Source organism: Prunus persica, chromosome G3, assembly GCF_000346465.2.
Source record: "Prunus persica cultivar Lovell chromosome G3, Prunus_persica_NCBIv2, whole genome shotgun sequence".
NCBI classification, from domain to species: Eukaryota; Viridiplantae; Streptophyta; class Magnoliopsida; order Rosales; family Rosaceae; genus Prunus; species Prunus persica.
The window spans coordinates 542,450-566,023 of NC_034011.1; the positions used below are offsets into that span (position 1 = coordinate 542,450).

The 23,574-nt window shown below is 40.6% G+C and overlaps 2 protein-coding genes across 2 annotated transcripts; both read right to left on the reverse strand.

The window, feature by feature from the left end:
* LOC18788075 (stachyose synthase) lies at positions 14,835–18,525 on the reverse strand. The gene is made up of 4 exons (XM_007221492.2): positions 16,450–18,525; positions 16,167–16,344; positions 15,704–16,071; positions 14,835–15,532 (listed from the first exon to the last, which is right to left on the reverse strand). Exons 1-4 carry the CDS (start codon positions 17,923–17,925, stop codon positions 14,957–14,959), a joined length of 2,598 nt encoding a protein of 865 aa, XP_007221554.1. The 5' UTR covers positions 17,926–18,525; the 3' UTR covers positions 14,835–14,956.
* Positions 19,500–22,723, reverse strand: LOC18788086 (NADH dehydrogenase [ubiquinone] 1 alpha subcomplex assembly factor 3). The gene is made up of 5 exons (XM_007221450.2): positions 22,489–22,723; positions 22,238–22,354; positions 22,009–22,043; positions 21,251–21,351; positions 19,500–19,893 (listed from the first exon to the last, which is right to left on the reverse strand). The coding sequence occupies exons 1-5, from the start codon at positions 22,656–22,658 to the stop codon at positions 19,810–19,812; spliced, it is 507 nt and encodes a 168-aa protein (XP_007221512.1). The 5' UTR covers positions 22,659–22,723; the 3' UTR covers positions 19,500–19,809.

Sequence of the window (23,574 nt, forward strand, 5' to 3'; positions counted from 1 at the left end):
GAATCCTCTCTATGATGATCCTATATCTCAAACTCAAGGGAATGATTGTATATCATCCCAAGGGGCCAAACTTCATCAGGGAGTGGAAAGCATGCAAGTCATGATGACTGGTACTTCTAACACTGAGGACCAGTTACCTTTAATCCAAGAAATGATGCAAGACCTGCGAAGGGAAATGCAGCAGAAGTTGGCAGAAAAAGACGCGGAAATAGCGTTACTATCCGCTCGGCTGAAAGGAAAAAACATCATAGGTGAGCAAGATATGAGCAAAACAAATGAATCGACCGCCCATGAACAACAAACAAAAGAGGAAAAAGCAGAAAGCTCTACGAGCGCAATTTCCCCAAATGACATAAAGGTGTTAATTGCTGAAGGAATTCGTGAGTTTCAATTGTCTATAGCACCTCCTGTTCAAGGGTATCGAAAACCTTTCCCTTCCCACTATGACGCCATACCATTCCCGAAGGGTTATCAACGGCCTATATTTGATAAATTTGATGGTATAAGTAGCTCACCCCATGAACATTTGGCACATTTTTACTCAGCATGTGGCGAGACATCTCAGTCAGACGCTCTTCTGGTGCGTCAATTTGTCCAATCCCTAAAAGGGTCAGCTTTCACTTGGTATACACAACTGCCGCCAGGTTCTATCTTGACATGGGACGACATGCAAAAAGCATTTTTGGCACAGTTTGTCAGCTCAAAGAAGAAGGTCTCGATCATGGACCTAGCTCAAACTACCCAAAAGCTAGGGGAAAGTGCTAATGACTTCATAATGAGATGGAGGAGCCTCAATCTTCAATGCCCGGAGAAAATTACTGAGCAATCAGCCGTGCAAATGTGCTATAATAACCTCATACCAGATATTGCGACTTTTGTTGCCACTGCTGAACCCCAATCATTTGATGCCTTGGTGTCAAAGGCGAGCAATGTTGAAAGACAAATTGCTCGTCAAAAGTCCGCGACCCAAAAAATTCAATTTGGGGAGAAGAAAAATGACAAGAAGTCTGCAAAGGGAGAGTCATTGGCCACTTTTGTCAAAACAGAAAAGAGAAATGACAAAGGCCAAAGCAAAGACCCACCCAAAAGGCTCACTCTCAAAGAGCGCAAAGAGGTTAAATATTCTTTCAACGATGAGGATGTAGAAGAAATCTTTGACCAACTTTTGGCCTCCAATGGTATTGCTTTGCCAGAATCAAAGCGTCCTGCTGAGGCTAACAAGACAAATGACCCTAGGTATTGTCGGTATCATCGCCTCATCAGTCATACGCTCAAGGATTGTTATATCCTGAAAGACAAAATTCAAGAGCTCCTCAACAATGGTGGCTTGGTGATAGACTCTTCTCCCCAACATCATTCAGCTGCGGCAAATATGATAGAGGAAAAGCTCACACCTACCACTACACCACTAGACGGAGTGAAACTTGCAGGTATTAATACTGACAATGAGGGTACAATTGTGCATGCCTATCCAAATGCACCGTGGTTTAGTGATCTTCAAATTCCCGCTCTTCATGAGCTTATGACTGCACCCAGTCTAGAGGTATGGGAAGATTCTTCGGCCGACGAATCTGCTGAGGGGTGGAAGACATTTGTTAAAAGAGCCAAGCACATGGCCAAACATTTCCCACCCAATCACAAATCTGTTTCTCGTCCTGGTGTCAAGATTCGAGGCATGCCAACCTTAAAAAATAAAAGGAAGAAGAAGAAGGTGCAAAAGAAGGTTCATATCCCTCAAGAGGATGAATATGAGCAACCCGCAAGGGTCCCTGTCACACTCACTGAATTCTTGCCAGTTGAGTTCTTCTCGAGTGAATCCGAGGTTGAGGAAGAAATTATCCAATGCAATATGGTTTCTGTGGGTGAATATGAGGTTGACACAGAGGTTGATGAGATTAACCTCCGCTCCGGTCGGAGCATCCCATCTGCCAATAAACAACAAGAAAATGAGGAAGTTGATCCCTTTAAAATCGAGAAGAAGTCAAAGGCGAAAGAGATTAAGGTCTCCTTGTCGGAAAAAGCTGTTGCAAGGGAAGTTCCACCGTCCTCTTCAAAAGCAAAAGACCTTGAGCCCGACACTAGTAAAACAAAAGAGCCTTCACAATCACATGCACTTAAGTATGATATCTTGGCTCATCTTAAGCGCATCCCCGCTCCTTTAAGTGTTTATGACGCTTTACAAATGTCGAGAGAGCTTAGAGAGGCACTTGTAATGGCTTTAAAGAGCCCGGATTTGTACAAATCATGTTTCAAATCAGTAGATGTCCACACAACTGAAACCTCGAAGTTTTGTGCATCGTGTCTGGCAGCAATTACCTTCGGTGAAGATGACTTCTTACTTGGATCCAAATTCCATAATCGACCTCTTTATGTCACTGGCGAAGTTGGAGGCACGATCATCAATCGAATCTTGTTAGATTGTGGTTCGGCTGTGAATCTTATCCCTTTAAAGACACTTCATGCTATAGGGATGAGTGCCCGACAATTATCTCCATCTATGCTAACTATTCAAGGGTTCAATCAACTTGGGCAAAAAGCCATGGGTTCTATCGCACTGCAAGTGGAAATAGGGGAACTATATTCAGATGCCCTATTCCATGTGATCGATGCTGACACTTCATACAATGTTCTCCTAGGACGCCCATGGCTCCATACATATGGAGTAGTCCCTTCCACACTTCACCAGTGCTTCAAATACTCGATGGATGGGGAAGTCAAGAGCGTTTCAGCTGACATGGACCCGTTCAGAGGCGAAGAGGTAAATTACTCAGATGCGAAATTTTACAATCCACCAGGTATCTCATTCACACAGCCATCAAAGGTTGATAAAGAGGAAAGAGTGACTGTTGAAACAGGAAAGGCACAAAAGGTAGAAGTACCCAAACCTTCAAACGTAATTCGAGTGAAGCTAAAACCTCGTGCTACGTCATTCTCAAAAGTGGAAGAAATCCCGAGTGCAAAGGCTCCCAAGCCAAAGATAATTGTCAAGACTTCAAAAAAGAAGCCTAGTGAAAAGGAAACAAGCTCCTCGAAACAAACAATGGAGTCACTGATGACGGCAAGCTACATTCGTCCTCTTCGTAAGATCAATCAATCTATCCCAGGGGATGATTTGGTCATTTCGACTACTTTTGGCAAAAACAAGGGCCTGAGTAAACGTATAGTTCTTCACAAAAAAGAATCATTGCCAGAAACAACATTTACTCCATTAAAGATAAAACTTAGAGGCCGTAAAACAAAGAAAAGCAATGACGGCCTCACAGTTCAAAATGAGAGTGGCGTGCTCAAAGTGTTTCTTCGAAGGCCACAGCTGGAAGTTTCCGAGTCCGAGATACTCACTAATATGGAACAAGCTATGTTTAGAGAAGATGAGGTGAATATAAGGCCGCTCCGTGTCTCTGTGTTCAAACGCTTAGGGAGCAGACAGCCATCCCGCATCTCAGTCTTTCACCGCTTGGAAAACCCTTCCAATTCTCAACAAGGGAAAGTCCATAATAAAAGGAAATGGAAGGTTAGGAGTCAAGAGAAAGCCGTGATCGAGAAGGTCAAAAGGGTGAAAATAAAGGATGACCTTGTCCAAGTCAATTGCACCTCTTTCAACGAAGCAGTGGGCCAAGACGATGATCCTCAAGATATCGAGGGATTCATTGACATAGTCCAACCAGCTCCACCCCAAATGGAGGAGGGTGGTCAAGCCACAATTGATGATCTGCAAGAAATTAATCTTGGTACAGTTGACGACCCAAAACCTATCTTTGTCAGTGCTTCGTTAACGCCGCAAGAGTTAGAAGAATACACACAACTGTTGCAAGAGTACCGAGACGTATTTGCATGGAGTTATCTAGACATGCCAGGGTTAGACCCAAACGTTGCAGTTCACAAACTTGGGATACCTAACGAGGTTCGATGGGTGAAGCAAGCGCCACGCCGTTTTCGGCCAGAGCTAACAATCCAAATAGAAATTGAGATTGACAAGCTTATTGCTGCCGGTTTTATTCGAGAAGTCCACTATCCCACTTGGTTGTCCAATATTGTTCCAGTACTTAAAAAAAAAACTGGGGCACTGCGTATATGCGTGGACTATAGAGATGTCAATGACGCATGCCCAAAAGATGAGTTTCCGCTCCCAATCACAGAATTATTGGTAGATGCAACAACCGGTTTTGGTGCTCTATCGTTCATGGATGGATTCTCAGGTTACAACCAAATAAAAATGGCTCCAGAGGATCAAGAAAAAACTGCCTTCCGCACTCCAAAAGGAATATATTGCTACACTGTGATGCCTTTTGGGTTGAAAAATGCTGGGGCAACTTACCAAAGAGCTATGACAACAATTTTCAATGACATGCTTCACAATACTATTGAGTGTTACGTTGATGATTTGGTGGTTAAAACCAGGAAAAGGGAGCATCATTTGAGTGACTTAAAACGAGTTTTTGATAGACTCCGAAAGCACCAGTTGAAAATGAACCCCTTGAAGTGTGCATTTGGGGTAACTTCAGGCAAATTCCTTGGTTTCGTTGTCCGACATCGAGGAATTGAAATTGATCCCTCAAAAATCAAGGCAATCCGTGAAATGCCTCCCCCACAAAATTTAAGGGAGTTGCGAGGGTTGCAAGGGAAACTAGCCTATATACGACGGTTCATCTCAAATCTCTCTGGAAGGTGCCAACCATTCTCGAGGCTCATGAAGAAGGATGTTCCGTTTGTATGGGATCAAGCATGTCAAAATGCCTTGGAAAGCATTAAGCAATACCTATTAAATCCGCCAGTTCTTATGGCGCCAATTAAAGGGAAGCCCTTAATCTTGTATATTGCAGCGTTAGAACGCTCGTTGGGGGCATTGCTCGCTCAACACAATGATGATGGAAAGGAAAATGCACTCTACTACTTGAGTAGAACACTCGTAGGGGCAGAACAAAATTACACCCCTATCGAAAAGGTCTGCCTTGCATTAGTGTTTGCTGTCCAGAAACTACGACACTACATCCTCTCTCATAGAGTCATCTTGATTTCCAAGGCAGATCCGCTCCGATATTTAATGTCCAAGCCTGTGCTCTCTGGGCGAATAGCCAAGTGGTCACTCCTCCTCTCTGAGTTTGAGATAAAATTTGTGCCACAAAAGGCGATCAAAGGGCAAGCTCTTGCTGATTTCTTGGCTGCTCATCCTACTCCCGACAACATGGAGTTACCTGCAGATTTGCCTGATGAAGAGGTGTTCACAATAGAAGCACTTACATGGCAACTATATTTTGATGGGGCAGCAAGAAGAAACGGAGCTGGGGCAGGATTAGTATTCATCACGCCGTCTGGGGGCTTAATCCCATACTCATTCTCCTTACTAACTTTATGTTCGAATAATGTGGCAGAATACGAGGCACTCATCATTGGCCTTGAAATTGCCCTCGAGATGCATATTGATTGTTTGCAAGCATATGGTGATTCACAGTTGGCTGTCAGACAGTTGAATGGTCAATATGCAGTCAGAAATGCTACTCTCGTCCCATACCATGAAAGGGCGAAATATCTCATGTCACAGTTTCAAGACATTCATGTTAGTCACATCCCGAGGTCGGAAAATGATAAAGCTGATGCACTAGCTAATTTGGCTGCATCGTTAACACTACCTAGCGAAAGGGATATCCAAGTCACTGTTGGGGAACGTTATTTGCTACCCCCAGCTATAGAGAGAATTGAAGAAGTTGTGGATTCAAACGTTATCACGTCCTCCGAATGTGAGGAGGAACCGGATGATCTTGATTGGCGCCATCCCATAATCGAGTATCTACTACTTGGCAAGTTACCAAATGACTCAAGGAAAAAGGCTGAAGTCCGACGCAGAGCCACTCGATTTCTGTACTTAAATGATACCTTGTACAAAAGATCATTTGATGGTATGTTGTTAAGGTGTCTGTCGAAACAAGATGCAACTAAGGCCCTTCATGATACTCATGCTGGCACTTGTGGTGCTCATCAAGCTGGTCCAAAACTTTCGAACCAACTGAAGAGATTGGGTTATTACTGGCCAACAATGGTCCGAGACTCAATAAAATTTGCAACCACATGTAAAGATTGCCAATTACATGGAGACTTTATTCACCAACCTCCCCAACAATTGCATCCGACAACTTTGTCTTGGCCATTTGAAGCTTGGGGATTAGATGTTATTGGCATGATAAAGCCTAAGTCATCACGTCAACATCAATACATCTTGGCCGCGACTGATTACTTCTCTAAATGGGCTGAAGCAATTCCTTTAAAGGAGGTACGAGCAGACGATGTTACAAACTTCATAAGGAACCACATCATCTACCGTTATGGGGTTCCATCGAAGATTATATCTGACAATGCATTGTATTTCAAATGCAAGTCCATGACCAAGTTGTGCGAGAAGTATAAGTTTCAACACTCGTTCTCCGCGAGTTACAATCCGTCGTCAAATGGTCAAGCTGAAGCTTTCAATAAAGTATTGTGCAATATCCTAAAGAAGATGGTCTCAGGAAACAAAAGAGATTGGCATGAACGCCTCCCTGAAGCATTATGGGCTTACAGGACGACCATACGCAACTCAACAGGATGTACACCGTACAATTTGGTGTTTGGTTCTGAGGCGGTTCTACCGTTAGAAGTCCAATTGCCATCGTTAAGGGTAGCATTACAGCTAACAAACCCCGACGAGAACGCAAATGTGAGACTGGCAGAATTGGAAGCTCTCGATGAGAAAAGATTGGCGGCTCAACAAAGGCTCGAAATATATCAGGCTCAGGTGGCAGGGGCATTCAACAGGAAAGTTAAGTTCAGATCTTTCTCAATTGGAGACTTGGTTTTAACTGTCCGAAGACCCTTCGTCATTACTAGGAAAATGCATGGTAAGTTTGAACCCAAGTGGGAGGGGCCCTACGTCATTACTAAGGTTTTCTCCAAGGGTGCCTACGAGTTGTCAAACTCCGAAGGCAAGTGCATATATCCTTGTGTGAACGGGAAATTCGTCAAGAAATTTTACGCATGATGTTTAAAAAAAAAAAAAAAAAAAAAAAAGACCCGTTGGACTGAAAACCCAAAAGGGCTGTTCAAGCAAAAGTTAGGGTAAATTAAAAAATGCTCGTTGGGCTGAAAACCCGAAAGGGTGGCCCAAGCAAAATTAGAGCACCAAAAAAAAAAAAATAGGCTTTGTGGGTTGAAAACCCGAAAGGGCGGCCCAAGCAAAGAACTACGGTTGACTTGATCCCTAAAAAAGGGGTACGTAGGCAGTCTAGTCTCTAAAAAGCTAGATTCAGTCACAAGACCCAAAATCCCCCTTCATTACCTCAATTCAAGGAGGGTGAACTACGTTCGGCTTGATCCCTTCACAGGGTACGTAGGCAAGCTAGCCCAAAAGCTAGACGCAGCCGTAAACTATCATGAATTCATTCTTGTCCACCGATGGTGTTAGCACGTGGTTAAACTGTTGTATACTACGCAAAAAAAAAAAAAAAAAAAAAAAAACTCCAACTTCGCACGAGTATAAACTGTGAAATAGAAAAGCAAATCCGACAAAATCTTTATTCTGAAAATTGTTCTTGGTGGAAAAACTACATTACAAGAGCAAAAGAATACTGAAGCAAAGGCCTACCTACAAATTCTTGGTGGAAACCGTACCACAAGAACATTTATTGAAGGGAAAAATCATGCTAAATAAAAAAAATAATAATAATGATAGTAGGCTCATCACTTAGAGCTCGCTACAAGAAGAAAACAGGGCATTGATTAGGCGGTGGATCTCTCGCTCTTGAGCCTTCATTGACAGTCGAGTGCTCCTGATCTGGGGAAGTAGATCTTCTTTAGCATCAATTCTGGATTGTTGAAGCTATATTGCTTGTTCATTCTGATGCTCCAAAGAAATCTCCAAGTTCATCTTTTGCATATTAAGGGAAGTTTTCTTAGCTTCATGCTCTTCCCGCATCTGGCGAACTCTCTCTTCTGCTTCCCTGATGGTAACTTCCTTGACATCCAAGCCTTCAGTCTCTTTAGCAACTTCTGTAAGTTCTGCCTCAAGAGCCAGCTTGGTGTTTAAACATTCCTTGTGTTGGCGGATCAAATCATGAATCACATCAATATTCACATCTCCTAAGGCTTCAATATAGGCACTGCTCTTGGAATGTCGCCTGGCAAGCTCAAAAATCCAATCCACAAGCTGGGCAAACTGCTTAAATGCAGTTTCACCACACCCAAGAATGTCAACGGTTGACCCCAAAAGTCGAAGGGCCTTGACGATCTCAGAATGGTGCATATGAAGTTGAGCAGGTGTCTCTGAGGAGTAAAGTCTGCTAAAGATACCTTCAATTTCTTTACTGATAAACTCCCGCCTATTCTGGTTTACCCCATTCCCAAAAATCTGATGAACAAAGTTCTCGACTGATACCAAATTTTGGAGGGGTCGCATAACTGCTATAGGCCCAACACTTTCAGGAAACTGATCATCAGCTGGGCTACTCTGAACTTGTTGAAATTCAGACACTTCAGCCAGGAAGTCTGACCCACTACCACCCATGCTGGAGTTAGCACTCTCATGATGAATATTTTCCTCTTCACTTGAAGAAATGACTTCAAAGACTGGGTTATCCACGTTAATAGGCTCTATTTCGCGAGGAAAAAGGATGTCGTCAAATCTCATTTCCCCCTGCACCGGATTAGAACTCTCTTCGTCAAGAACATGGCTAGAGCTTCCATCCACAACCTGTTTGTGATCTGCATGTCGCGCCCGTTTGTGGTGTGAGTCTCGATTAATCCTTTGGGATTGGTGCATCACGTGATTAACCCCTGAGAAATGTTCCCCTTTAACATTGTGAATTCTCTTCTTATGTCCTCTGCTCGAAGAAGCACCACGAGGAAGTGAAGATGAACTAAAGCCGCTTTTGCTCATGCCGGTCGAAATACTTTTCAAATTATCAGTCACAAAGACGTGGTCCCTCCTTGGGACATGCCTATCTACCACTGAGAAAATTTTTGACACAGAAAAGCCCATATAAGGTGCACATGCAGTCATCCACCATCTACAATACCACCAAGAGCATTCCCCAATGCGGGTGGAGCGCGGAATATAGAAACGCGCTGTGGTATCTTTGCGCAGAAGGACTGCTTGGGCTCTCGCCAACTTCTCAATCCCACATCGCTGCCTCTCACATACACTAAATAAAAGTTTGTTCTCCGGAACTCCTTGATCAAAGCCAAACTGGCGAGCAAATCTATTTGGGTAGTAAGGCTCCAACCAAAGATCGCCACCTAACCTTACAGGAAGCAGTGCAGAGCGCATACAAACCAAGAATTCAAAGGCATCGTCCGCAAGGCTCTCTGTGTCTAAAAGAATGCAATCTTCTTGTGCAAGGAAGACACTGGGGCGATAAACCATATGCTCACTCCTGAAGATGATTCTAGCTTGATTAGAGCTGACATATTTGGCTTCAATCTGACTATACCTCGCTAGAAGAGGGTAATGTGCTGGAAAATCATTGTCACTCCGACGGTCGATCAGATCAGGAAAGTGCTCCCCTAACCATCCAATCACATAATGAATGGGAAGATATGCATTTGTTAAACCAGGACCCCTACGATGAGTAGCAACTGTACCGAGGGCATGATAAATAAGTCCCAACACTGCTGGAGCAAGTGAAACTCTAAACCCTCTCGCCATCAAACTTGCCATATAGAAACATTCTGGCCTTATAGCATTATCAAGGGGCAAAACAAAACGGCTAAGCCAAAAGGCTAAAAAAGCAGCCAATTGTCCTTCACGTGAAATGTTCAAGGGAAATTTGAGCTCTTTGGCCTTATGTTTGGGAACTATGTTATTTTTATTCCCCGCAGCACCATATATGGCTTCCCCTCGAAAGAAATGCTCAATCCATTGATCGTGGAAAACTTGCCCTTTCTTATGGAAAACACATAGTTGAGCATGGATTTTTAAAAGTTCACCAAGGGTTGAAGGATACAAGTCTTCACGGCATAATTCTCTGTTTAAAGGGATAAATTCATCATAGGGGAGACCCAAAATTGGTAACCCGCCAATAACTTTTAGGTCGTATAAGGAAATGCCCATTTCACCGTTCCCATGATGAAATGTGTTGGATAAAGGCCCCCATAACTCGCAGAATGCTCTCCAAACATTAGGGCAAAAATCATAGGAGTACCGAGAAATGGCCACAGCCCCATATATATCAGCTTGACGAAGGACATCACCAAAGTCACTCAAAATAGACTCCGTCCACTCCAGTACAAAGGATCGAAAGTTAGCCCGACCGAAAAATTTGAAATTGCTTCCCCACGAAATTTGGTTACGAAGCATCCTGTACATAACCGGATAAAATTCATCTCTAGGAAGACACTGCTTATCTCCATCAATCTCATTGTTTACTTTCATCAAAGAATGGGCCAGAAAACATGGGCCCTTGGCTTGAGAAATTTGAATAACTCGGTCTTCTTCATGGGGGTTGAATTTGAGATGTCCACTACTCACGTGATCTGTGGTGAACCATGTTGTCCGACTCTCAGGTGGTACCATAAGCCTGATCGAATTCAGAGGACAAGATCTCATGTACTGGGGGCCAAAGGCCATGGCCCTACCATATTCATCGGAAGCATGTTCCTTGTGAAGATTTCCATAAGCATCCATCACCTGAAATCAAAGGTAAAAAAAAAAATACATATGTTAGCTTATAATGCTAGTTAAAGGCATCTCAAGCTTTGCACGCGTAAAAAAAAAAAAAAAATGCCACACGCACAAAGCTTGAGGGGGCATCTGTTGGAATAAAAAAATCACAAAAATCACAAAATATTGGAACGTGGGGGGAAGTTTGGAAAAAGGTGGGGGTCTAAACCAATGAAAACGTTCAAGAGAGTTTAGTGGCTCCTATTTTTGGGGGAGCTGGTTATCCAGTTTTTAGTATAAATATTTTGCATTAAAGGGGGAAGAAAAAAAAGAGAGGAGAGGACGACAGAAGAAGAAAACGGTTGCAGGAGGAAAATTGCAGGAGCACAAATACAAGAGGAGACATTTTCACAGGTATTTTGGATCCTGTCAATTAATTCTTGTTGGGTGGCAACCCTCAAATCATTTTCTTGGATGATGAATCCATATTGGGTGGCAACCCTCAAATAAAACTCTCGGATGATAAATCCATAATGGGTGGCAACCCTTAAATCATGAACAACAAATCCATGAGAGGATTCCTGTTTAACAAAGCTCTGCCGAGCAAAAGGAAATCCTTTGAAATGGATACAAAATATTGGATACAAAATCCATCATGGGTGTGTAACCCTCAATCAAATACCCTGAATAGTATATCCATTTTTGGACATAAAACTCATTCAGTGAGTTCTCAAGAGCACAAATCCAATTTCGGTACAAAACCCACCAACATAATCATGGAGGGATTTAATCTCACAGCAAATAAAAATCAGCTGTGTGCACAAAAAAGAGAGGAACAAAGCTTGAAAAGAAAGGCCACGTTTGTGCAGCCTATCCTTTGAATTCTTCATCTGGGGATTGTATGTGAACAATCAAAACCAAGGGAGGAAGAAGGAAGGATGGAGGTCTTTAAAAGAAAAAGATAAAAAAGGATAGCCACGTTCCTGTTGGCAACTTCTGGAGGCGCAGCAAACCAAAAGCAAAAGAAAAAAAAAAAACAAGAACAGAAGCAGCAGCCAAGAAGAAACAGAAGAAGAAAAGTCAACAAAAAAAATAAAATAAAATAAAAGGGAAGTGGCTCACGCCACTTTGCTGAAATGGGAAGAAAAGAAAAAAAACAAGGACAAGAACCATGCTGTTGCAGAGAAGAAAAATAAGGAAAAAGACAAAAAAAAGTCTGAAACCTCTTTGATGTTGCGGCAGTTTCTTTTTTTTCTTTCTTCTGGCTTTCTCTTTTTTGTTTGCAAAGGCTGTATATTATTTTCTTTAAAGACTGAACAGTAACAGTGTTTACCTTTAATTCGGGCTGATCACAAGCATTCCAGATAAAGATGGGACTGCAAGATCAGATTTTACTTAGAAACAAACTCTATAAAGAGTTGGATAGCTATCAGGTTGTTTTAATCGCCTACTGGATCAAAGTTTTCTGGGCTCTTTGCTCATGGGCTATCAGGGAATAATTATTCATTGACTCTCAGAAGCCCATACAATTAATGGGTAACCCAAATAATTACCTATTAAATTCCCTAAGGCCCAAATTTCCTATCATATGGTTAATGGATTAGTTATAAAAAAAAATCCTTGTAGCTATATTTGGGTCCAAGTGCAAATGTCAACTTTAGAAAATTAGTGGGTTAAGCAAAATTGCTCATTAATTTTCTGGGACATTGACAAAAAGAAAAAGTGGTACAAAACCATCCAAATTTTTCCCATGGGTCATCTACCCATGAAAATTCCAATGAGATTAAATTCAAATATCTCAAACACAAATTCTCAATTAATGGGCCACACTTACCCATTAATTTCAAAATTTTCCCATTAGGTCACCTACCTATGAAAATCCCCAAATTATCTCAAAGATACAAATTCTAAATTATTGGGTCATACATACCCATTAATTTCCAATTTTTCCCATAGGTCATCTACCTATGAAAATCTTCAAATCGTCTCAAAGACACCAACTCTAAATTATTGGGCCACACTTACCCATTAATTTCTAAACTTTCGAACTACGTTGGTTTGATCCCTTTACAAGGGTACGTAGGCAATCTAGATGCAACCATCCCAAACATATTTCCATATCGAATCCCTGGTTTATTCAGCTAAATTCACTCAAACACTCCTCAATCAAACTCATTCAAATTCTTCGTTTTGCGATGAGTCATTTATTCATCGTGAATCTTTGAACTACGAGTGGCTTGATTCCCGCAAGGGATACGTAGGCATCCTGAGGTTGGACTTAGGAGCAGCTGCAAAATCAAACACACACGTTCTGTTTCTTTATGATGGAATCAAAGGGTTTTCCCTTGAAGCAAGGGATTGTAATTAAGAGGCTTGCGTCTCGAATGGGTCGAACCTAAAATAATAAAACCCCATTATTTAATTAGTGGTGGTGAAATTATATTAGGAAGATCACAATTTTCCTTCAACACACTTTCAAAAGCTAAAAGAACTTAGCCACTTGGCATTCCGTAACTGTCAAGAAATCAAGAAATTATAGAATAAGATTGGGAGTTTTCGACACTCTAAAAATATCATCATGCATTGATCTCTCTTATAAAAACATAAAGAAGAAGTTACACTTTGATGAATGCACGATGACTTTTTTAGGGTAGTTGAATTTATCATTGACTAGGATATCTAAACTATCTCTACCATCATCTTCAATGACACAACTTCTACCTAGCTATCTCTACCATTTGTCCTTCATACTTTGCCATAAGAACACGTCAAATGAAAATAGGTGTTACCATCAAACAAAAGTGGAATAGTGTTTGGTTGTTAAGCCTAAACTAGTATACCTAGTACATTACCAATTGAAAATCAAATGTGTAGAGAAAATCACAGACCCAAGCTTTCAGTTTTAGTTGTCAGTGGGGTACAACTCAGTTGGTTGAGCTCTTCTGCCTCTACTTATGTGGGCAGAGGTTCGAAACCCTCAAACACCCAATGATCCCTCCCCCAGTCGCTTGTACTAAAAAAGCTTTAAGTTTTAGTTGCGTGCTAATTCTTGTATAAATAAGTTATTCCTTTTCCATATGAAGAGGGGAAGGCTCTAACCATTGATTTCAGGTGAAAGAGATGAAGACTTTCAAAAACTTGAGCGGTAAGCCTTTGCGAAGATATTCAAATCTTTCCACACAAACGTTTCACCAAGTTCATAGAAATTGAGTATATTTTCATCGGTTATGTTACTTTGGTAATGTTTTATTTATTTATTGGAAGCGATAGTAATTTTATTGATAACACAGAAAAAAGTATAGAGTAGCTGCAATGCCAAATATGAGTACAACATCTCTAGTGACCAAACACAAAAAATAAATTGGTTTGATATGGAGAGAATTACGCATGCCAGAAAAACCTAAAACCTACAATTTGGCAAACAAAAGCACCTGTACTCCTACCTATAATATAGATCCACTGCGCAACATTAGTAACAACAAATCCGCATAGAAAAGTTGAACACTAAATACAAACATCAACAAACTCCTATTGAGTTTCTGAGAATTATTAGACTAAAATACAAGGACACCGCACCACATCCTCTCCAGCAAACTAAAGAGACTCGTAGCACCAACATGGCTAAACCTCTTATTTTGCACAGGCAAAACCTTATCCCACACAAATTGGCAACAATCACTTTTCCAACTCCAAACACTAAACTGGAGCAAAATCCATGTGAGTGGACCAAAAGCTGCAACAAAATCATGGCGTCTACGGTGGATTGCAATACTTTCTTCAAAAACACAATGAAAACCAAAGAAAATAGCTGGGTCAACAACACCACATCGCAGCCATCCCAGTGACAGCAAGACACATCCAAGAACAACAAAAGTCACCAAGGACCTACAACAGAAAACACACAAACAAACAAACAAACAAAAGACAAGATCCATATAGATATGGGTAAGAGGACCTAAAATCCAAACGAATCTGGGAAAGAAGAGGAGAGGGGAAGAAAACTAGGAAAGGAGAATGGGAGATGAGGAGAGAAAGATGGAAGATGGGGAAGCTGGGGGGGCGGTGGCTGCAATGCAAGCTCACAGTTTCACCTTCAGAGAGAGTTTTTACTTTGGTAATGTTAAGTGACCCCTTTGAACACAGTTTCTCCTCTGTGCCCCCTTAGGCAAGTTGCCTTCCTCCTCCTCCTCCGCTGTATAATATGATGGAATAAATGTGAAATCTAATCACTATACGGTACAAAATGAATTCATTATGCTTAAAATAGTAACTTCAGTTCATATACTACTAATTTGTCACACCCTAAGGCCTTAAGCAAAGTTAATATACAAATCAGAAAGCAAAAACCACATCAGAATTGCCAGCAGCTTCTTCAACCCAAGGAAGATTCAGGGTCAGTTTGCCATCAGTTGACCACTCAAAAGCTACCTCAGTCCCATTCAAACAACATTTCTTTGGAGATTCACTTGAGTAGGCCAAGAAATTGCCTCCACCTTTAACCTTCATCTGGGCACTAAACTCAACTGCAGTAGTTTTGTACTCCAACTCTTGGACAGTTCCTCCACTGTTGAACATGTTTGTAAGTCCAATTGGCGCGAACTTGATGCTGCTTCCGATCTTTTTAATTGGCACAAAGCTGAAAAGCTCGAATGTAGATGGTTGGATGGTGATTTGAATTGCATCAGATTTTGGGGTCACGAGTCGAAGTTCTTCAGCCTGGTTGAGATAGACCACATACTCTTCGGCCTTACATAGATTGGCTGCTTCTATCTTTTGGTCCCATTCAAGTTCTGAAACATGCAATGAACAAGAGATTGGCTTGTAGCAATCTGAGTAGCCTTTGATCCTCTGCTCCTTGGGGTCCCAGCCAGCCCCTTGGCAGTTGAAAGCTCCAATAACCCCACCATACTGTGGAATAATTATAATAAATTGAGTAAGTATCTTTCTCAATCAAATTGCAACAGACTACAAAATAAGTTGTCCTAGTATGTAGAAAGTGACAAGTATGATCACATAATGCCTTGCTGGTCTCAATTTTACAGAATGTGAGTATCTTATTAATGAGATTGAGGAACATACCTTGTTGAAGTTCCAAATTTTCAGAACAGTTTTGTTGTCGAATAAAGGGTTTTTGAAGAGGCAGTCCCTGGTGGGAAGCGCAAAATGCTGGCACTTGGGAATGGTACCATCTGGGTAAACAAGCTTCTTAATGAGATCGAAATCATGACCAGCAACCGAGTCGCTTACATATACCGGACCCCCACAGATAGCCCTAGATCCTGCATGAAATTTGGCACACAGATGGTCTGATTGGAACATATCCCAATCTGGATGTATTATCTGACCCATCCACATGCTGTTGTAGGCACAATGAATCATATGAACACCTTGTAACCAGTAAACTCCCATAGGATCTCCATTTGGATCCTGGAACCAAAAATCATCACCTGCAATAGAAGAATAACATCCATGATGACATGTCCTGTGGTTTAAAATGAAGTTATAGGTTATACACAATATCGATTTGTTTGGATTTTCTTACCAACTCTTCCTATAGAGATTTGCTTTGTCCCAAGGAAGAAGAAGTCGTTGCATTGATGCATGCTAGCAATAAGTCCAGTCCCATTGAAGTTCTTCTGAAGAGAATGAGTCAGCCCCTTGTAATAAGCCTTTGCAAGCTCCACACGGCCTCCGTATTCCTCAGATACATATTCAAGAGTCTATACGGAAAATTCATGTAAACAGTTAAAAGTCTGCAAGTGAATATAGATAATCAAATAAGAAAATACAGCAGAAAATAAGATGGTGATATGTTGAATACTTACATGAATAACATCCACTTTGACTCCTGTGATACCAACTTTGGAAAGGTAGGAGTGCATAGCGTCAAACAAATTATCGGCTTGATCAGGATTAACAAGCCCGATCCCCCCCTCAACGATTTTCACCACAGCAAGGTCAGTCATGGTCCCATCAAGTCCAGGAGAGACTTTGCAGGGGATGACCTTTGCACTGAGATGGGTTGCACCTGGCCTAACACCACCCCAGGCACCACAGAGAGCATGCCATACATATATATCATCCAAACCTTTAAATTTGGTTCTCAAATCGTTTGTGAAGGCCTTCATTCCATAGTTATCAGCTCCGCAAGAACAGCTTCCACAGCCTTCATTAGAAGCACTGCTTTCTTCTTCACCAATTATCTCTTCCAACTCTTGCTTCAGCTTCTGAATTTTTGTTTCAAACTCGGACAAGTCAGTGACTCCAGATCGAATGGCCTTGTCACGATTCTTCTCAGCATGCTCTATTTCAATTGCCTTGGCTATCAACAACTTTGGCTTTTTGGGATCAAATGAAGGAGCATCAGGGCCCAACATAGACCCTCCTCTGTAGTTCCTGAACTTCTTGCACTCCTCAAACCTGTGAAGCCTAGCAGTCATTTGAGTCCCACCAAGAACTAGATTTTTCGCATCCTCATGCAGGTCCTCACCATCCAAATTGATGCTTTGCCAGCCATCATCAATGATGAGAAACCTAGGGGATACACCGCCTTCGACAAATTCGTTGACACCATGCCAGACACCAACAGGTTCTACAGTTAAGTAGAAGGCATCCCAAGTACACCAACCAAATTTGTCAACTAGATTTGGGATTGTCTTCTCTTCTAACAGCCTAAAGGTATTGAGATGGACCCTGAGAGCACTATAGGCTTCTTTCATCAAGTTGTAGGGATTTTCAGAGGCATGAACATAAGCGATGGCATCAAAATTCGATGCTTTCACTTGGGTAGAACCACTCTCAGCACAGATCATTACATGATCATCAGTGCCAGGATGAAGAGCAGACCTAAAACTGCCTTCAATAATGGGCAGGATTATCACATAGGACTTAATCTCTGGGACATCTAAGAGCACCCATTGGGTTTCCATTTGCAAACTTGACCCAGAATTCCCCACCCACATTGTAGACCACCAGGTCTTGAACCTAAAGATGCTAAGGAAATCCCTGTTACTGAATCTACCCAAGGAGTTCATCAACCTATCTGAGGGCTCCTCCTTGTTGAATCCAAGGAACCCGCCCTTGTGGGACAAGGCACGAACGCGTTGGAATAGAGGAAATGGAGCATCAGAAGATTGGGAGGTTGAGTGGAAGTGATTAAAAGTGACATTGCTTGGAACTTCAGAGAGCAATGGAACACCTTTGACACTAAACTTTCCATTAGACAAATCAAAGTATTGTTCTAAACTGTTGGACCGACACAAACTGAGGATTGGACTAACAGGATCATTAGGAGGTGCCATGAGGACAGAAAAACCGAGAAAGGAAGATGAATTACAAGAAGTTCTAGAACTCAAAGCTAGCTAAAATGAAAACCTTGGTTAACGGGAATTTACAATTTCTTGACACACTCGACTTGTACAGAAGCTATAAAAGAGAGATCACAATTTACCAAAACAAAACACACACAGAGAGCAAAGAAAGTAAGAAATGAATGAGTGAAGAGTGATTTACAAGTGATTGAAGAGTTTGGTTTTGCACTGAAAAAATGGGAAGGCTGTGCTGGGATTTATAGGCAGAGGCAACAGAGAGAAGAATGGAAAAGGTGGCGTGGAAAACTTGTATTAAAAATAGAATCAAGAAAGATATACTGACAAAGAGAGTTGTTCGGATGCTGTGGATTTATGGTTGGTTTTTGGGGTCTGAGATCTTTATGCTTTCGTCTTTTTTTCTTTCTATTTTTGGGTGCATCAGGAACCTTATTACATGAAAAACAAACCGACTCCATGGACGGTGACTGGAACTTGCTGTAACATCCCAGAAAGTGGGACCAGTCGAACCAAATAAAATAGTCAAATTTTAATCCACAGTAACAGCAGATTTTAAAGTTAGAAGGGTCCATGTATATGCAACTGCAATACATGCATATGAGTGTTTTGGGGATGATTATTTTTTCTGTTTTTAAACGGGGACTGGCAGTTATGAATTTCAATGAGACTAGGCGTAGAAAACTGGAAGTCACTGCATTTAATAAAAGAAAAAAAAGAAAACTGAAAGTTTCTGAGCATGAGATTAGACGTTACATTGTTTATTTGACGTAACTAATTTATTTGGAGTGGATTTCCCAAATATGATTTCTCAACTTTCATTAAAGCTGGTCATTGACATTTCTTTTATACAAACGATATTGAAAGGAGGAATCGAATCTAGTAACTATTTTGATTTTGGAAGGGTAAGAGGTACATTTGAGTTTGACAGCAACCAGAGATACATTTGACGAAACTGTAGGAGCTTCTGTGCAATAGGCCACTCTTGATTTCTCTCATCTTTGAATTCGCACATTGCCCCATGGGCAATCTACGGATAGGACATGCATACGCACCGACGACTGACCATAGCAATTCTCTTCTAATGACCCAACAAATATGAAGTGTGACGATGATATAGGGATAGGATGACAAATAGGCACATAGGGAAGTTTTTCTCCACATACGGTGCTCCTTACAACTAACATTCAACCTTTTTTTTTTTGAGGAATTGAATCCTTTTTCCATTTGGTTGAACTTGCACCGTTTCACGAGGACTTTAAGGCTCCGGATCCCTTGTGGGGCCAAAGTCACCAAATCTCAGCTAAAATACGAAGAGTTACACAAAATCTTTGGTTTGGTTCTAAACCAAAAAAGATATTTTTAGTTTGGTTCTCAATTTCTTTTGCCACGACAGGTTTACTATTTCAATCGAATAAAGAATATAATAATAAAAGGTAACACGCCCTTTTTTTTTTTTTTTTTTTCCCATCTGAATATATTTCATAAAATTCTACACGTTTTATCTGAATGGGATAGGTTCATATGCCTTTAAGAAATAGAATTCAACATTTCACAAATTCCAACTTTATTCATATTGGAATATACTTGAACTTCAAGATGATTGATGATTTTATTCGGAAAATTTCCGCAAGAATAGTCTCTTTTTTTCTCACGAACTTCTGCAGTAAGATTTTTAACATAGCCTCGAGGGTATCTACCATAGAGATATGCTTAACATATCAGAATGAATTACTTGAGCATGCATACAGCAGCAACAGACCACCTTAACTACACTACGAAAATTGATGTACCTAGTGAGGAAGAAGATTGATTGTTAGGACGCAGAAAGCACTCATCTTGCACTGGGTCAAGGCACCATTAAGAAGCTCCGTACGGTAAAAGCGCAGCAGCCACAATCCTACCTTCCTCATTCAGTATGTTGTAAGTTGATATGGCGTTTCTCTGAAACAAAAATGAGACAATATTATGAACTTGGTAGTAGAACCCATCACTGTTATAAAGCCAAGTTGAAAATGGAGCATCAATTGCCGTATCAGTTTTTTAATTCTCCACTCATTGGAACTACAGGCCCCAATCACACATCGGAAGAGGCTAATATAGGACTTGAAGTTGAATCTGTGTTCAATTTAGAAGGAGGTATGCAACGAAACTGAAGAAAGATGGCAGGTTAGGGCCTCACACAGAAAACAAGTTATAGTCAGGATATTTCCTAATACAGATGCCATTTGGTTATACTCTGGAGAGAATAATAAACTTAAATTTGGCAAAATCACCAATTCAGAACATAAAGACCACCTTGAAACTCATGGAGGGGGAAATATTCTTCATAATCTTAGAAAACCCCAGATTTCATGGGGAAGTATAACTAAGAGAAAGTAAAATTTGGTTACAGATTTTAACTCTAGCCTCCTGGTGGCTCAACATTTGAAACTAGATAAGAGTCATCTCCTCTAGTTAGTGTCACATGTGAAACTACCCAATAGAACTCATAATTGCCAATGCTGAGATTTAAACACTACGCAGCGGATAAGTGAGTGAATTTATTTGAAACTGAAAACAGGGGCATTGGGTGTAAATCAAGTTCTCCCCTTTCCCACTCAATCTTTCACTTTTATCCCTTGTGGCATCAGCCAATTTCAGTAAAGCAAAAACACCTGAAGAGCTAGTTCATAATTACCTACCAGTGAAATTGATAGTCCCAAATATACAAACTATTGTCACAAATGACAGCCCACTGATGTACAGGGAAAATATAGGAAAGGCTCCACACTATCATAGTGATTGCTAAAGCTTGCATAAAGTGGGAATTAGGTTGGTTAATAAAGAATTCAAATTAACAAGAGACATGATCAAATCCCCCATCGCATTTGTTTGTAGGAGGGGAAGTGCTACTAATCCTTGTCTGGATATGCAGAAAGAAAGTGCCCACCATACTAGAGTAGTAATTCATTGTACATCAAGATTTTAGGGGTCCATGTGGAACCTAGAAATGAAATTACACTTTATGCGACAAGTTACTGTACTTCTGTAATACTTGAATTCTAAATTATTTGAATGTGATATTATTGATCAAAACCCCAATTCCTGATATCCTCTACTTTCCTACTTTCCTGAAGCTTCCTATATATAACATTAGGACAACAGCATTTAATATTTGATGAATAACGTAGCAACATCGAATTTCCTTACAAATCAATGTTAGGTATTCATTTGTCAGATAAATCAGAACATTAAGTGGCCACAATAAGAATAATGTGCAAGAAAAAATGAATGAAATAGGCACAGTGATGAAATATACCGAGTCAACGGCTTCCAACTTCATTCCCGTAGAGCGAATGAAGCGTCGTAGTTCAGGATCTACGGGTTCAATGTTTCTCCCAGTGCCAAGAATCAAAATCTCTGAAATAAATTATCAAAATAAGATGTCAATGAAAAAAGCAGTTAGCCAAGAATAATAAGAACGGTAACAACAAATAACTTCAGAATAAAGAGTAACCATATTGTTTAGTGAGGATGGGATGGCCAGACACAGCAAGGGAAAGAGGAAAAGAAAGAATTTTGAGGGATACAAATTTCAATAATCCCTTGATTGAGGCAAATGTTGTACATAACATTTTGGTTGACATTTCAATTTTTCCATCGGCATAGAATGTACTATTAGGTCATTACTGTTTCAGATTTGGAAGCAAGAGATGAAACATGATTACAATATTATACGTTTCAGTACACAAGTTAATAATATAAGGGAAGTCAGTAAGCTTCCACATTCCAACTGAGAATATAAAGGTTTTTCACCGATGACTTAGTACTAAATAACAGCTTGCGCCGAATGCTCTCTATATGATTGGTTAGCTGGGAGCCCATGTTTCATACAAAGGAATTGATCACATATTGACTTACTGCTTCTTACAGAAAAGAAAATTGTTCTAAATTCTCTCTATGAGTCTGCCTAAAGTAATTGATGAAGGACAATCTAGAACAAGGTGCACCTGACAAGAAGGAAGAAAAAAGAAAACAAATTTGGAGGCAAAATAACGGGATTAAACCGAAATTTACCAGGTATAGGCCGCACGATTTGGAACATTGATAAGCTGCATCACAACATAAAATAGATGAAATTTAGATAAACTGCTATTTCACCGCTCTACTTTTTTTTTGTGTGTGGGTATTTTGGGTAGATTTCTTTGCTCTAATTAAGCTTTAATTGATTATTAAGAGTTTTATCCTCAATTAACAAAAACCAGAAAAACAAAATTAAAATTTCAAGCATATAGCAAAGAAAGACCTATCAGGAGTGACATGAGAGAATTTGGTGGGAGCCCAAGACATCAACATATTTCCAACACAAAGCAAGCTTCCTTCATAGTCCACCCCATTCACTCTGAATCCTGTCTCAGTGTACCTTCATCACCATAAGTGGCACAACTGTAATTAGTGGTTGTTTTTCGGTTTACAAACAAAGCAAAAGTGAATTCATTTCAAGAAGAGAAAATTAATTGAAGTAACAAAGGAAGAGGAAGGCAGGCAGGCAGGCACCGTTGAAAGCGAAGCTGGTCATCAGGGACGTTGTCGATGAGATTGATCTGATCGTAGAGAGAGAAGCCGCGCCTCAGAGACGGAAGTGATTGTTGCTTTGGGTGGGCTTCCTTCCGGAGGCTTCGAATGAGGTTTGGCAATGCCCCCACACCTCTCGCTCTCAACCCCATTTGGTTCTGTCTACATTTGATTTTCTGAGTAGCTTAAAAAATAACTCAACACCCAACTGTGAGTTGAGATCTTCCTTTTCCTTTTCCTTTTGGGGTATCGCCGCCCGGCTATACTGTTAAGATTTTGTATAGCCGCGCGGCTATACTTTTAAGATATTCTATTTTAGAGTATAGCCGGGCGGCTCTACGTTTAAGATATTCTATTGTTGGGGTATAGCCGGGTGACTCTAAGGAGTATAGCCGCGCGGCTCTACGTTTAAGATATTATATTGAAGTATAGCCGCGCGGCTATACTTTTAAAATATTCTATTTTTAGCGTATAACCGATCGGCTGTACGTTTAAGATATTCTATTTTGGACTATAGCCAAGCGGCTATATGGTTAAGATATTGTAATTTATAGAGTATAGCCACCCGGCCATACGGTTAAGATATTCTATTCAAGCGATACATGCAGTACTATCATTTTGAGCATAATTGAAGGTGTCTCTCTTTTGATGTCATGGAGATGATCAGTGAACACCGCCCCCCAGTTCAGTCCGAAATATTTATCAGGTAAGCTTCAAATTATTATTAATTGGTGGATGTAATTTAGGCGGTTTGGTAGTATTCATAATATATATATTGTTTTCTCATTGTACGGAAATGACAGAACTATTGTTGATTTTCTTGATCAATTGCAGGTATGCTTTGATTTAGTTGATCTTGACTGTAATGGAGCCTTTTTCTTTGAAGATCATTTGCATCGAGTCCATTTGATTAAGTCTTTTTGTCGGCACAATTATGTGCCTAGTGAAGTTGGTTTGCTATGCTTTATTTTGCCAATGGGGTCTAGCCTAGTAAAAAAGTGTCTTAACTTGCAGAGAAGAGATCTCAGGTTCGAACACCCATGACATTTTGATTGTGTATGTGTGAGA

Bases quoted from the DNA above. Each gene is read 5' to 3' on its own strand.
- LOC18788075 (XM_007221492.2), bottom strand. From the start codon at position 17,925: ATGGCACCTCCTAATGATCCTGTTAGTCCAATCCTCAGTTTGTGTCGG. The intron at 16,345-16,449 runs GTAAGTATTCAA...TTTTCCGTATAG, and splicing joins TCAAAGTGGATGTTATTCAT to ACTCTTGAATATGTATCTGA. The intron at 16,072-16,166 runs GTAAGAAAATCC...CTTCTATTGCAG, and splicing joins AATCTCTATAGGAAGAGTTG to GTGATGATTTTTGGTTCCAG.
- LOC18788086 (XM_007221450.2), bottom strand. From the start codon at position 22,658: ATGGGGTTGAGAGCGAGAGGTGTGGGGGCATTGCCAAACCTCATTCGA. The intron at 21,352-22,008 runs GTAAATTTCGGT...AATTTATTTCAG, and splicing joins AATCGTGCGGCCTATACCTG to AGATTTTGATTCTTGGCACT. The intron at 19,894-21,250 runs GTATATTTCATC...TTTTTGTTTCAG, and splicing joins AGTTGGAAGCCGTTGACTCG to AGAAACGCCATATCAACTTA.